We start from the raw sequence: 15,172 nt of genomic DNA on the forward strand, positions 1-15,172 counted from the left end.
TGTGACTTTATGTTTATAGTTGCTTGCAACTTCTGTGTTCCTTCATTGGTGAAGCCTCTGTGCTTGAGTTCCTTGGTGGTAGTCTTTGGATGATGGCTTTCTCAGTTGCTGGTTGTAGTAGCAGTGTGCTCAATGTGGAGCGGGTTCACTGTCTCAGTTTTCTGCCTGGCTCCTGGTGTAGGATATAGCCCACTGCTTCTTTCAAAGGGTCTGTGGTTTCTTTCAGTTTTCCTGTTAAGTTCCTGTGTTGCTTCTTGGAAAAACGTTCAGAGTGTATCTCTACACCCTATTTTGTCTTTCCAAGTTGGGGAGGCATGCTAACACTGCCTCCAACCTGCCATCTTGGAAAAATTGTTTAAAAATTTCTTTGGTACTCAGAATTTTAATACTTTCAAGACTCTGGCCCCAAAGTGGTCCCATAAATAAATACAGAGACAAAATATTAAATGTTATTTATGTCTATGATTGTCAAAATGTTACATGTTTTTGATGGTCTTCAGGAACAATATTTAATGCAGTTCAAAGAGTATAAAACACTAGCTATCTTAACTGGGACAAGATGTTTCCTTATCTGTAAAATAAGAATAATAAAAGTATCTCACAGGGTTGCTGGGAGCATTAAATTAGTTAATACATGCAAAGGCATTAGAAAAATGTCTGGCATATGGTAAGTATGTGAACGTTACCTATTATTATGCTCTTATAGCTATTATTGTCACTTTGTGTAAAGCAGTGTACAAATAGAACAGCAGATGCCTTTTCGGAGGCTATAGCCTATCTGAGAAAACGAGAATAATACATTAATGATTATTAAAGACCATGACAGGATATTGGTACTAAGTCGTATTGTGTAGGCTTTAAGTGCTATAGTTCACTTTGCACAAAACTGAACCCTATAATAATCATCCTCTGCACTGCCTCCACACTGTTCTCCCTGTAGTATTCCTTGTTTCAGTTGGAGAACTGCCCTCCAGCCTGAAACCTGGGAGTTATCTAGACTCCCAGGATGAGAGTCCTGGGTGGGAAGGGATGGGGGGTTACAAAGGACTGTAATCCTAAACAATGCTCAACACTCCCTCCCTTGTGGCCCCTCTCCACTGTTTGCCTTCACATTGTCTCTTGCCTGCAATCTTCTGGCTACTTCCTAATCTTTCTAAATGACCAGGCCTCTAGTCATTTAGTTTAGTGAAAAGTGCCTGGAGATGGGATTTGGGTGTGTGAGGGCAGGGAGGAAGATGAGAGCATCAGGACCCATTCCTGCTCCTGCCCAATCTCCCCTTTCTCCAAAAGGAGCTTGGCTATGGAGCAGGGTTTTTCAGTTCTGGTTCCTTTTAGAGAAGTTTCAGATCATTTAGTCTCCTTACGACTTGTTCCTTTTTATTATAGCTTGTCAATTTTCTATCCTGATATTTAATTTTCTAAGGATCATTGCAAGTATAGTGGGATAGGTCTACACTACAAGCTGGGACATCTTAGTTCCAGATGAACTTGTTCTCACCTCTCTGGCTCCACTGAATAGCTCCTACAACTTTTTATTAAAAATTGAAATTGTACAATTTTAAAAAGAAATTCATTTTTATTATAAAGAAATTAAATTATATAGTATTGTATAAGATAAAAAGTAGAAGTCTTTCATCACAGTGCTATCTCTATTTCTACCCTCCTACCTGGAATTAATTTTGGTTAACAATTTGGTTAGGATCCTTACAAATGTTTTACTATATATATATTTAATTACATCATATTTTAAACATAAATGGGATTATTTTATTTTCTACAACTTTAAAAAAATTAGCAATATATTTAAATTTCTTTCCATATCAGAACATACATCTCAATTTTTTTTCAATGAATTAAAAAAAAATTTCAGCTTTTATTTTAGATTCGGGGTACGTGTGCAGGCTTGTTACAAGGGTATATTGCATGATGCTGAAGTTTGGGGTATGATTGATTGTGTCACCCGGATAGTCAGCATAGTACTCAATAGTTATTTTTTCAACCCTCTCCCCAACCCTCCTCCTTCTAGGTGTTCTGAGTGTCTATTATTGCCATCTTTATGTCCATGAGTACCCAGTGTTTAGCTCCTACTTATAAATGAGAATACAGGGTATTTGGTTTTCTGTTCCTGTGTTAATTTGCTCAGGATAATGGCTTCCAGCTGCATCCACACTGCTGCAAAGGATATGACTTTTGTTCTTTTTTATGGTCATGTAGTATTCTACGGTATTATACATATGTAGCACATTTCCTTTACCCAGTCCACCACTGATGAGCCCCTATGTTAATTCCATGTCTTTGCTATTGTGAATAGGGCTATGATGAACATATGAGTGGATGTGTATTTTTGGTAGAACAATTTATTTTCTTTTGTATATATACCCAGTAATGGGATTGTTGGGTCGAATGGTATTTCTGTTTTGAGTTATCTGAGAAATCTTCAAACTGCCTTCCACAGTGGCTCAGCTAATTTACATTCCCCTCAAGAGTGTATAAGTATTCCCTTTTCTTTGCAGCTTCACCAGTATCTGTTGTTTTTTGACCTTTTAATAATAGCCATTCTAGGTCAGGCATGGTGGTTCATACCTGTGATTCCAGCACTTTGGGAGGCTGAGGCTGGCAGATTGCTTGAGACCGGGAGTTTGAGACCAGCCTGGGCAAAATGGGTAAACCCTGTCTCTCCGGAAATAAAAAATAAAAAAATAGCTAACTGTGTTTCTATCTGCAGTCCCAGCTACTTGGAGGCTGAGACAGGAGGACTGCTTGAGCCCTGGAGGTTGAGGCTGCAGTGAGCTGTGATGGTGCCACTGCACTCCATCCTGTCTCAAAAAAAAAAAAAAATTGCCATTCTGACTGGTGTGAGATGGTATCTCACTGTGGTTTTGATTTGCATTTCTCTGATGATTAGTGACACTGAGCATTTGTTCAGATGTTGTTGGCTGCATGTATGTCTTCTTTTGAAAAGTGTCTGTTCACATCTTTTGCCCACTTTTTAATGGGGTTATTTGGTTTTTGCTTGTTCAATTGTTTAAGTTCCTTATAGATTTGGAATATTAACCTTTGACAGATGCATAGTTTGTGAATATTTTCTCCTATTCTTTAGGTTGCCTGTTTATTCTGTTGATAGTTTCTTTTGCTGTGCAGAAGCTCCATAGTCTTAGGTCCTTGTGGGAGCTAAGCTCCCACTTGTCAATTTTTGTTTTTGGTACAATTACTTTTGAGGACCTAGTCACAATTATTTCCCAAAGCCAATGTCCAGAATGGTGTTTCCCAGGTTTTCTTCTAGGAATCATACAGTCTGAGGTCTCATATTTACATCTTTAATTTATCTTGAGTTAATTGTTTTATATGGTGAAAGGTAGGCATCCAGTTTCATTCTTCTGCATATGAATAGCCAGCTAACCTGGCACCATTTATTGAATAGGGTATCCTTTCTCTATTATTTTTTTGTTGTTGTTGTTGGCCTTGTTGATCAGATGGTTGTAGGTGTATAGCTTTGTTTCTGAGTTTTGTATTCTGTTCCATTGGTCTATGTGTCTGTTTTTGTACTGGTATCATGCTGTTTTGATTACCGTAATCTAAGAGTATAAAGTTAGGTAGTGTGATGCCTCTGGCTTCTTTTTTCTTGGGATTGTTTTGGCTATTTGGGGCTTCTGTTTTGGTTCCATATGAATTTTAGAATAGTTTAAAAAATCTGTGAAGGATGTTATTGGTAGTTTGATAGGAATACCATTGAATTTGTAGATTGAATAGTATGGCCATTTTAACGATACTGATTCTTCCAGTCCATGAGTATGAAATGTTTTTTCATTTGTTTTGTGTTGTCTCTGATTTCTTTCAGCAGTGTTTTGTAGTTCTCCTTGAGAGATTTTTCACTTCCTTGGTTAGCTGTACTCTTAGGTATTTTATTCTTTTGGTGGCTATTGTAAATGGGATTGCATTCTTGATTTGGCTCTAAGCTTAAACATTACTAGTATAAAGGCAACTAATTTTGTGCATTGATTTTTGTATCCTGAAATTTTACTGAAGTTGTTTATTAGTTTCAGTGACCTTTTGGCAGAGTCTTTAGGGTTTTACAGGTATAGAATTATATTGTCAGTAAAGAGATAGTTTAACTTCTTTTCCTATTTGGATGCGTTTCTTTCTCTTCACTGATTGTTCTTTGCATCTTAATATTTTTAACAGCCACATAGTATTTCATAGTATCACAGTTCATTTAATCATTCTTCTATTTTAAAAATGTGTGTTTTTTCTATAGAAACCAGTTTAGAAAGTAACAAAACAAACAGTAAACGGTAATCACTTTTGACCCTTGTGATATTTGGTTCCTCTTTCCTGCCAGTGATGATGAGGAATTTAGCTAACTTACATCACTCCTCTTTCTGCCTGTTGCCCAGTTTTAGTCATATTTTCGCTCTTTATTTTGTAATCGAGTGCTTATAACTTTAAATATTATATCCAAATCTCTATTTTATTGAGCTGTCCTCTTTAGATGTCTGTTTTGATTCCCCATCAAGAAGATGTCCTTACTCTTCCTTCCAAGTCTCCCTTTCTTCAGTTTCTAAGTATTTTGTCTCCAATATTACTACATTTATGTCCCTGTCCTATAATTGGAGTTCAGTATTTGGTGCTTCATGTAGAAATTGATTCTAAAAATTAAAAGTAAGCAAACAGCATTTGATTGATTCTGAATATGGAAATCCAATAAACAGCACCTGCTATGTTAAATTACGTAACCCTTATTCACTACAGCTGGAGTTAGTAATACAAGGAATGCAATTCTGTATCAAGAAACATGCACTATTCTAAGTAGAATGTTTCTAGTATCAAGACCAAGCATCATTTTTTCTTCTTATTCAAAATCATGCTACAATTACATTTGCCCCATATTTGAATAATACTCTTATTGTCTCTCCCCACCCCCATATTTCTAGGGTTTTTTCGTTTGTTTTATTGTTGTTTATTTTGTGAGCAGAAGCAGTGTTATTCACCATATCAATTGGATACTCTTTTCAGGAAGAATATAAAAGAGGCTAATTTTCACTGATCTTAAGTATCTGAAAATTTTTCCATTTCATTTTCTCTCATTATAAACAGTTTGGCTAAGTACAGAGTTCTAGGCTGAAAACCATTTTCACTTAGAATTTTACAAGCGTTGTCTTTGTCTTTTACTGTCCAGTATTGTTACTGAGAAGTCTGATACAAGTCTTACCTCCATTCCTTTGTAGATATCCTTTTAAAATTTTAGAAACAAGTAGGAGCTTCTCTTTATACCCGCCAATCTCAAATTTCATAAGGATGTGTCTAATGCACATTTCTTTTTATTTATTCTGCTTGGCATTCCATGGGCCCTTTCAATTTGAAGACCTCCTGCTCTCTTCAATACTGGGAACTTTTCTTCTAACATTTCTTAGATTATTTCCTTCTTTATTTTCTGTTTCCACTGTTTGAAATGCATATTGGATGTTGACCTTCCTGGATTGACCTCATAGATCTTCAGTTTTTTTCTTTTGTATTTTCTATCTCTTGCACTTTGTTTTATATTTGAGAAACTTCTTGGACTTTTCCTTTTTTTCAATTTAACTTTTAACTTATTTTAGTTTTCATTAACTCTTTTTTGTTCTCTGACTTTTTATAGCATCTTCTTCCTGTTTTATGGATATAAGTTTCTTCTTGAATTTTCTGAGAGAAAGTGAAATTCTTTTAATATTTAATGATGTTTCCTGGGTTGTCCACTTGTTTTATGATCAATTGTTCTGTTTGTTTATGTTGGTTTTCCCTTTTGTTGGTGATTTTCCTCAAGTATATGGTAACCCTTGGTTGGCTATTCATTTTTATAAATGAAGGATTAAATTGATTAGTTCAGAGCAACTGCATGCTTTCTGTATATGAGCAGGTAATGTTGTATCACACTTCTATTTAAGATGTGAAGATGAGAAGATGCAGGAAGCCTGGATCTTGCCCCAAAAATAAAAGGTATCAACCAACATTCTGTGGACCTAGAATCTTCCAGACAGATTATTTCATCCCTTTAGAAATGATTTACCTTTTTTCTTTATGGGGCAAATGTCACTGTTAAGTGAAGGGCTGGTAGAGGTGACCTTAAGGAATTTTTCTGCAATTTACCCTCTTACACTTTCTAGATATTCAAATTATATACAAATAATGAGTTTTATTCTTACTTTTTAATATGTATGCTATTTCTTTTTCTTACTTTGCTTTGGCTCACACCTGTAGTACAATATTGATTTTAAAAAAAATCCTAAAAATATCCTAAAAATCTTCACAAAAGATCATCTAAGAGGCTCTCAGGTTAATTCTTCCTAGGGAAAATTTTTTTTCATTTTTCTGCAAATGGTCATTTAATCTTGTAGAACAGTGTTGTTTTCCCTGACATCACGCATCTCTTAGTCCTCAAGTTGGAAGTGTATATTCTAAACTTCATGGCCTTGAAGATCTGCCTCAAATAAGTTTATTTAACCTCTAGCAGATAATAATAAACTGTAAACAACACTCCTCTCTCTCTATTATTTTTGAGGTCTTTGGAGCAAGAAAAGCAGATTTTGAAGAGCAGTCAAAATTTGGAGGAAGCAATTGGCATAGGGTGAGTTTTCTAATTTTGTGCATTTGCCGAGAGGGCAGTTTCAGAGTAGTGGTGGTTCAGTGTGACTAAAACTTTGGTAGAAAGCCAACTGACTTTCTGGATGGAGCAACCAGAGAAAGGAGCCAAAACCAGGGCCACTGGAGAGTGAGGGTAAATGCCAGAGATGAGAGAGCCAGAGAAGGAAATACCAAAGTCAATTTGTCCAAGACTCTGGCTAGCCTGTGAACCATGTACATATGGGCAGTTCAAGAACAGTATACACTGAGCTGCCATTCATTGCAGGCATGACAGAATTTTAAAGTTTATCTTACCAAGTTAATTGCCTGCTAAAACAAAAACCTCAGTTCTCTTTGGAGGTACATAACAAAGTCCAGAATCCCCACAATATAACATTTACAATTCTAGAACATAATCCAAAGTTACTCAAAATATGAAGAATTATGAAAATTTGACCCATCCTCATAAAGAAAGATAATAATCAAATACCCAGCCCAGGTGTTAGGATCACCAAACAAGAACTTTTAAAGAAGTTATTATTACAATGATCAATGAGGAAAAGGAAAATACACTTATAATAAATGAACAGATAGGAAATCTCAGGAGAGAAATAGAAAATATAGAAACAAACCAAATGGAAATTTTAGAACTAAAAATACAATATTTGAAATTAAAAAAATTGTTGGTTGGGCTTAAATTATTTACCTTAAAGAAGAGAGAGAAAAAAGATGGAAAAAAATCAACAAAGTTCCCAGGACATGTGGAACAACAGCAAAGGTCTAACCTATGTATAACTGGGGTACTATAAGGAGAAGACAAAGAGTAAATGAGGAAGAAAAAATGTCTAAAGAAATAATGTCTAAAGTTTCTCCAAATTTAGTGAAAGACACAAATTTACAGATTAAAGAAGCTTAGTGAACTCCAAACTAAATATGAAGAAAATGATATGTAGGTACACCATAACCAAACTGTTGAAAACCATAGATACAGAAAAAAGAAAGACAATAGGTGAACAATAATTCAGATGTCCAGCATTCCCATCCTTCTGATTTCCATCATACCAGAGGAATGAATGAAGAACATCAGAAATAGTAAATATCTGGATAAATGGAAAACAAGGCTTACTTTCCTATTAATTTTTTGAAAATACATGTGACTATTTAATATAAACATTAGAACTATTTCTTTTGAGGGTTGTAATGTATTCAGTTGTAAAACACATCACAACTAGAGCATAAAGGATGTTAGTGGATTGGAGATGGGTGGGGCAAATGGAGCTAGACAGTTCTAAGGTTTTTACAATATTACATTGAATAATATTGACCCTAAGTAGAACGTGAAAAGCCAAGGATGTATTTGTAATTCTAGCATAACTACTAAAAAACGAAGCATAGAGGTATACTTAAAAAGGCAATAGATTTTCTTCTAGGGTTTTTATGGTTTCAGGTCTTACATTTAAGTCTTTAATCCATTTTGATTTTTGTATATAGTAAAAGGAAGGGGTCCAGGTTCATTCTTCTGCATATGGATAACCAGTTATCCCAGCACCATTTATTTACTAGGGAGTCATTTCCCCATTGCTTGTTATTGTCGACCTTGTCGAAGATCAGATGATTGTAGGTGTGCAGCTTTATTTCTGAGTTCCATTGCTCTATGTATCTGTTTTTGTACCAGTACCATGCTGTTTTGGTTCTGGACAAATATTTTATGACAAAGTCTCCAAAAGCAATTGCAACGGAAACAAAAATTGACAAGTGGGACCTAATTAAACTAAAGAGCTTTTTCACGCAAAAGAAACTATCAACAGAAGAAACAGACAACCAACAGAATGGGAGAAAATATTTGCAAACTATGCGTACAACACAAGTCTAATATCCAGAATCTATAAGGAACTTAAACAAATCAACAAGCCCAAAACAACAACCCCATTAAAAAATGGGCACAAGACATAAACAGACACTTAAAAGAAAACATAGACACAGCCAACGAGCATATGAAAAAATGCTCAATGTCACTACTCATTAGAGAAATGCAAATCGAAAACACAATGGTGTCCTATCTCATGCCAGTCAGAATGACTATTATTGAAAAGTCAGAAAATAACAGATGTTAGTGAGGTTATGAAGAAAAGGAAATGTTGGTGGGAATGTAAATTAGTTCAGCCACTGTGAAAAGCAGTTTGGAGATTTATCAAGGAACTTAGAACTACCATTTAACTCAGCAATCCCATTAATGGGTATACACCCAAAGGAATAGAAATCGTTCTACCAAAAAGTCACATGCACACATGCAGTGCACTACTCACAATAGCAAAGACATGCAATCAACCTAGATGCCCATTAATGGTGGACTGGATAAAGAAAATGTGGTACATATATACCATGGAATACCATGCAGCCATAAAAAAGAATGAATTCATATCTTTTGCAGCAACATGGATGGAGCTGGAGTCCATTATCCCAAGCAAGTTAACACAGGAACAGAAAACCAACTACTGCATGTTCTCATAAGTGGGAGCTAAACTTTGAGTGCACATGGACACAAAGAGGGGAACAACAGACACTGGGGCCTACTTGAGGGTAGAGGGTAGGAGGAGAGTGAGGGTCAAAACACTACCTATTGAGTACTATGCTCACTACCTGAGTGACAAAATTATTTGTACACCAAACCCCGGCAACATGCAATTTACCCATGTAACAAACCTGCACATGTACCCTCTGAACCTAAAATACAAATTGAAAAAGAAAAAAATAAAATAAAAATTTTACACACTTTTCAAAAGAAAAGAAGGCAATAGATAATTAAAATGAATTTCTAAAATATATTCAAATAATCCAAGGAAGGCCGGAAAAGGGGAACAGAGAAACAGAAAACAGAGGGGACAAGCAGAAAGCAAATAAATTCATAGTCTCAGAGAGACAGGACTAGATTTGGGGTAAGCTGTGTTACAACTGTCTACTGGTAGGGGAAGACAGGGGAAGCTACATCTGGACAGAAGCTTGTGCCAGGAGAGCGATGGATTTTTTTATGATTAGAGAAGGGACGGAAGAGGAAAGCATGAAGAAATGGAAGAAGAAGTAAAAGACCTGTCAGAGTTCTCAGGGCTTCCTGACACAGGTGTTCATTATCTAGATCCCAAATTTCTTTATTATGCTGTGGTGTGACTGACACTGCCTGTGGAGCAGCTATTGTGAACTACTTGGTTTTCAGTGCTTTGAATCTGTCTCCAACCCGTATACCCATGCACACTTTTGCTTGCTGTTTCATCCTGAAGAGCCCTCTGTGTATCAACCTTTGGGTCTAAACACTCTGTCTTCTCCCTAGAGGATCCTGGAGATGGTTTTGGCCTGGTACTTGGTCCAGACCCTTGTTTCAACCTCATGTGGACCCTGACTTGGGCCTTCCCTCAGTACCTATGATCAATGTGTCTCTATTACTCTTCTCCGAGGCGTAGTCTGACACTGTGCTCACTTTTTCCCCGGGCTTCCTGTCCTGGCCCTCCCTTGCTTTCACCTCCCAGTGGCTACCCAACACCTAATAGAGACCCAGAGACGGAGCCAGGGGACAGGAAGAGAGGGAGGATTACAAGCAAGGCCAGGGGCTGCCTTACAGTCACATTCTGAGACTACAGGTCCACAAGATGGCGACATTTCCCTATGAAATTAATGCAAGTAATGACTGGGATATTGAAGTGATTTCTAATGTTGGAAATGTCCCATTCAGTGCTAAAAAGACAGTAAAGGCAATGATTTTGTTTAGGGCAAGAAGACAAACCTGGGAAGGGCTTTCTCTGCCAGGGATTCCCCAGTTAGTCTGAAAAAGGCAAGTCACAGAACTGCATATTCTGCATAAGAAGGCAAATGTGAGAAAACCCCCTGGATCTGTTCATGCAAGTGAGCTCCAGTATAGATGTGGAGTCGGGATGGATGCCACTTAGGGTGGCACACTGACCAATAGTAACAAGCACACTAACTCATCCCTGAGATGCTATATTTTGTCTACTTTATTGTCTGAGTCAGTAGCAGGACATATAAAATTTCCATCAAAGGAGTTGGAAGAAAAAAACCCCACATACAGTTTTAATTTTTTATTCATCAGACATCTCAGGAGTTGTGCTGCGAGTTTGTTTGTATCAGTTTTGTGGGATACACAGACAGTTTTACAAACATGAAGTCTCAGGAGAGCTGACTTACAAAATCCTATTTAACCTCTACATAGAATACTGAATTTCTGAATGAGAAATCAGAAGAAATCACACCATTCTAATGTTAACAAATGAAAAAATTATAAAGAACATTTAAAGTTTATCCTGAAAATTAATTCTTAAGAAAAGAAGATTTAACTAAAGAGTAGCAAAGGGAAATTAAATTATTATTAATTAGGGAAACTAAATGTATTAATTTTTCCCATTTTACAATAAAAAGCCCTAGGTTTACAGAGGCTAAGTGACTTACTCAATGTTATACAACCTCAGCGAAACAACTGAAGTTGAATGTCACATGTGTCAGCACTCCACCAGGCACTGGAGAACAGTGAACAAAGTCAGTGAGAACTGGAGAATGGATACCGCGTAGGTGTGTTTAACTGCAAAGCCTGGACTCCTTCACTGCTGAAACATTTGAAGTGATTCAGAAGGGGACCACTAGGGACTCCCAAGGGCTTAAAGTAGTTAACTGTACTTAATTCCAGGTTAGGACATCTTTTTGATCCTAAACATTAGCATGACACCTTAAACAGAGTAAACTTTCAGAACATGTTTGATGAGGGAAATGAGCATTAGAATGAGGCTACAATTTCTGTAAGTTTTGCTCATGGCTGATTTGCCAGTATTTGAAACAGTGTCAGACACAAAGCTCAATTAATGTTTGCTGATGGACTGAATGAATAAATGAATGAAAATCGAGGTAAATAATTAAGAGGAGGGTTCTTATTCTTACATGGTGCCATAATTTTCTCAGTCCAGTGGTTTTTTCTTATCTACTTTTGGTTGTGAATATTTTGTTTTGACAAAGCAACAATTACTTTGGCCCCGCTTCTGCAATGTTTTGTGCCTGCAGTTGCAGTTGCAGTTGCACTGTATAATATCAGCAGTCCTCTGTACGGAAGTCCAGCATATTCACACCAGGGTGACATGTGGTTGCACTTGTAGCAAGTTGTATTTTCTGATATTCCTCTTTTTCTCTTCTCCTTGTTTGGCTGGACATTTTTATACAGATGGAAATCAGGTTACAAGAGGGTCAGCCTTGAAAAGCTGTTACAATAGTGTCTTAAGCCAGAAGGCAAAGGCTGGGTGTGATGGCTCATGCCTGTAATCCTAGCACTTTGAGAGGCTGAGGTGGGAGGATCCCTTGAGCCCAGGAGTTCGAGGTTGCAGTGAGCTATGATTGTGCCACTGCACCCTGCCCTGGGCAACAGAGTGAGACCCTGTTTTGAAAAAAAAAAAAAAATTACTTACCTCCCTCCTTTTTTTATCTCTCTCTAATATAAGTTCAGCCCTTCTTTTAGCAATCGTATCAACCTGTTAAAGAAAGAGACATTAAAAAATTGTAATGGAGAATGATAAAAGTGGCTTTCTCTGTATTAATATATTTTTATATAAAGTAGGAATAACGTTTGGGCAGAAGCACAGTGAACTTTGCAGGAAAGGATGCGATGGCGGTAATCATGTTGCTTGGCTTGCATCCTTGTACCTCTGAACCTCTTGATCAGCTATTTTCTTCCAGAGGGATAAACAGCACTTGGGGTCAGTTACTCTTTCCACAAAGTTTAGAACTCCTTTTCAAAATTTATCGCTCATTTGTTTGTTTGGTTTTGGTGGCAGGAAATAGGGAAATACTTGGAGGCAATTCACTGAAAATGGTAAGCTTTTAACACACTATTAAATAGCCTAACATAGTGATCCCCAACCATTTTGGCATGAGGGACTGGTTTCACAGAAGACAATTTTCCATGGACCGAAGATGGGGATTGTTTTGGGATGACTCAAGCTCATGACATTTATTGTGCACTTTATTTCTATTATTATTACATTGTAATATCCAAAGAAATAATTTTACAATTCACCATAATGTAGAATCAGTGGGGGCCCTAAACTTGTTTTCCTGCAACTACATGGTCCCATCTGGAGGTGATGGGAGATAGTGACAGATCATCAGGCATTAGATTCTCATGAGTGTGCAACCTAGATCCCTTGCATGCACAATTAACAATACAGTTTGTGCTCCTATAAGAATCTAATGTGCTGCTGATCTGACCAGAGGCAGAGCTCAGGTAGTAATGTGAGTGATGGGGAGCGGCTGTAAATACAGATGAAGCTTCACTCACTTGCCCACTCACTGCTCACCTCCTGCTGTGTGGCCTGGTTCCTCACAGGCCACAGAGTGGTATCCATCCATGGCCCAAGGGTTGGGAACCCCTGGCCTAACAAACCTAAAAATACATATGTCCACATGGGGAAAGTGTATGTGGTTGGCAGACAGTCACAGACTTGATATATAGATAGTCCTCCAACCTTCCCAGAATCCTCTAAATCTAACACAATGGATCCCCTTTGATAGGTCTCCAAGGTCTCCATGAAAACTAATCTGCTTTCTTCAGGTTTGGGGGCTTATTGGCTCAGGACTCTGTAAACTGGTCTCCCTTTAAATACCGGGAGGATAGAGTGGTGCCTGAGGACATGCTCTGGGGCTCTGGTGCAGATGAGCAGAACCTGGGTGCTTTCGTCTGGTTGCTATTGAGTACACATTCCTGAGAACTTATGCCTTGTAGGCATGCAAGAATTATTTGTAGATAGAATTATAAAACTGAACTGAATAAAATTCATTTGGTTTATGAGCCCCAGAAAGATTCTATGGCTCTTAACTGGTGAGAATTTACAAAAACTTCCATTATTTCCTTTTATAAAAACATATTTTTACTATAGGTTCTTTAAATGTGGAGTTGTGAAAACATAGTCTTTTTTGTGTTTTCATAAAACATAAAGACCACTGTATTACCAAAAAATTGCAAACTATACACAACAGCACTCATACACATTCCGAGTCTACTTTTCCTCTGCTCCTTTCACTCAAATAAATAGTCAGTGAGGTTTGACTAATTATTGTACATCTCCCAGATGGCAGCACTGTCCTGAGCACTATAATATATATTCTTTCACTTTCTGCTCAAAACATATCTGCAAGGCATTACTCCACTCTAGAGGTGAGTTAACAGAAATTCAGAGTTTAACTCACGTAATGTCACACAATTAGTGTGAGGATGCTTTTAGAAACTACCAGATATGGTCTCGATCTGTTGACCTGGCCAACATGGTGAAACCCCATCTATACTAAAAATACAAAAATTAGCTGGGCATGGTGGTGCATGCCTGTAGTCCCAGCTACTCGGGAGGCTGAGGCAGGAGAATCGCTTGAACCCAAGTGGCGGAGGTTGCAATGAGCTGAGATTGCGCCACTGCATTCTAGCCTAGCGATAGAGTCAGACTCCATCTCAAAAAAAAAAAAAAAAAAGAAAAGAAAAGAAACTACCAGATACGGGATTGCCAAAGCATACAATGTGGTGGCTGCTGCAGAGAAGGGTTTGTATTCGAGAAATACTGAGAAAAAAATTAGAATTTGGGATAAGATTGAGAATTCAGACCTTAATGGGGTGGCTTGATCAAAATGGAGTTTTAGGAAAATTCGTGTGGAGGTAGTCAGGAGGATGGTCTGGAAGGCAGAGAGATGAAGCCAGGGAGGACAATTAGGTCACTGTAGGAGCGCTGGTGTCAGCCAAGAAAGCTCTGAACTGAGATAGAGTTATTGGGTGAGGAAAGGAAGGGGCAAATGCCTGGGGTGATAAACTAGCTCCAGAAACCTGCTGCTTTCCTATTCTAGGTCCCTAAAATTCTTAAAGCATGTGATATCTAGGATGTGGCTTCATTGCCCTACAGCTGTTCTGTCCAGTACAATAGCCACTAGCTGTGTGTGGCTATTTATATTAAAATTAAACAAAATTAAACATTTGATTTTTCAGTCACACTAATCACATTTTAAGTGCTCAACAGCCACTGCGGCTACTGGCTCCTGTACAGGACAGCACAGATCCAGGACATTTCTGTCATCATGGAGATTTCTGTGTTAGCACTGGCCTAGATATTCCAGGCCCCACAGTGAGACAACATATGAATGTGCTTTGGTAGGCTCTCATCTTTGGCTCTTTCTTTTCCATTCTCATACTTACAGAATCTCTCGCATAGCAGACAGTTTGGCCTGAACGTCATCAAGAACAGTGTGGAGCCACGTACCTTCCCACGTCTCCCTCCTTACATCCATAGTTCTTAGATGGCTAAGAACTCTGCCTGCCTTGATATTGTGCAGACCAGTAATGGCCTGGGACATGCAACCTTAGTGTGGTGGGGGAGAGGAATGGATGGCAATGGCCTTGAAGGGATTTCCTCTGGCTAACCCCAAGATGAAAAGAATTTGAAAACGATGTCTGAGCAATGAAAGAGGAACTGCTTGGTTTTAACACTTTGGCAGTCTGTAATTTAATTGGTGTTGAGTTGTGAGAATGTATTACATAATTTAAGTCTTA

At 37.8% G+C, this 15,172-nt stretch overlaps 1 protein-coding gene across 18 annotated transcripts in view; it reads right to left on the bottom strand.

The window, feature by feature from the left end:
• The window catches only part of AK9 (adenylate kinase 9), a 196,285-nt gene that overhangs the window by 24,111 nt on the left and 157,002 nt on the right, over window positions 1–15,172 (bottom strand). For all 18 annotated transcript variants that reach the window (XR_010157762.1, XM_016956141.4, XM_054686881.2 and 15 more), the window contains one exon: window positions 12,054–12,116. Coding sequence is in view for 17 of the 18 variants with exons in the window: in XM_016956141.4 (XP_016811630.2) it covers window positions 12,054–12,116 (63 nt within the window). In the remaining variant the exon portion in view is untranslated. The remainder of the gene's footprint in view (window positions 1–12,053; window positions 12,117–15,172) is intronic.

Source organism: Pan troglodytes, chromosome 5 (genome assembly GCF_028858775.2).
Source record: "Pan troglodytes isolate AG18354 chromosome 5, NHGRI_mPanTro3-v2.0_pri, whole genome shotgun sequence".
Lineage (NCBI taxonomy): Eukaryota > Metazoa > Chordata > Mammalia > Primates > Hominidae > Pan > Pan troglodytes.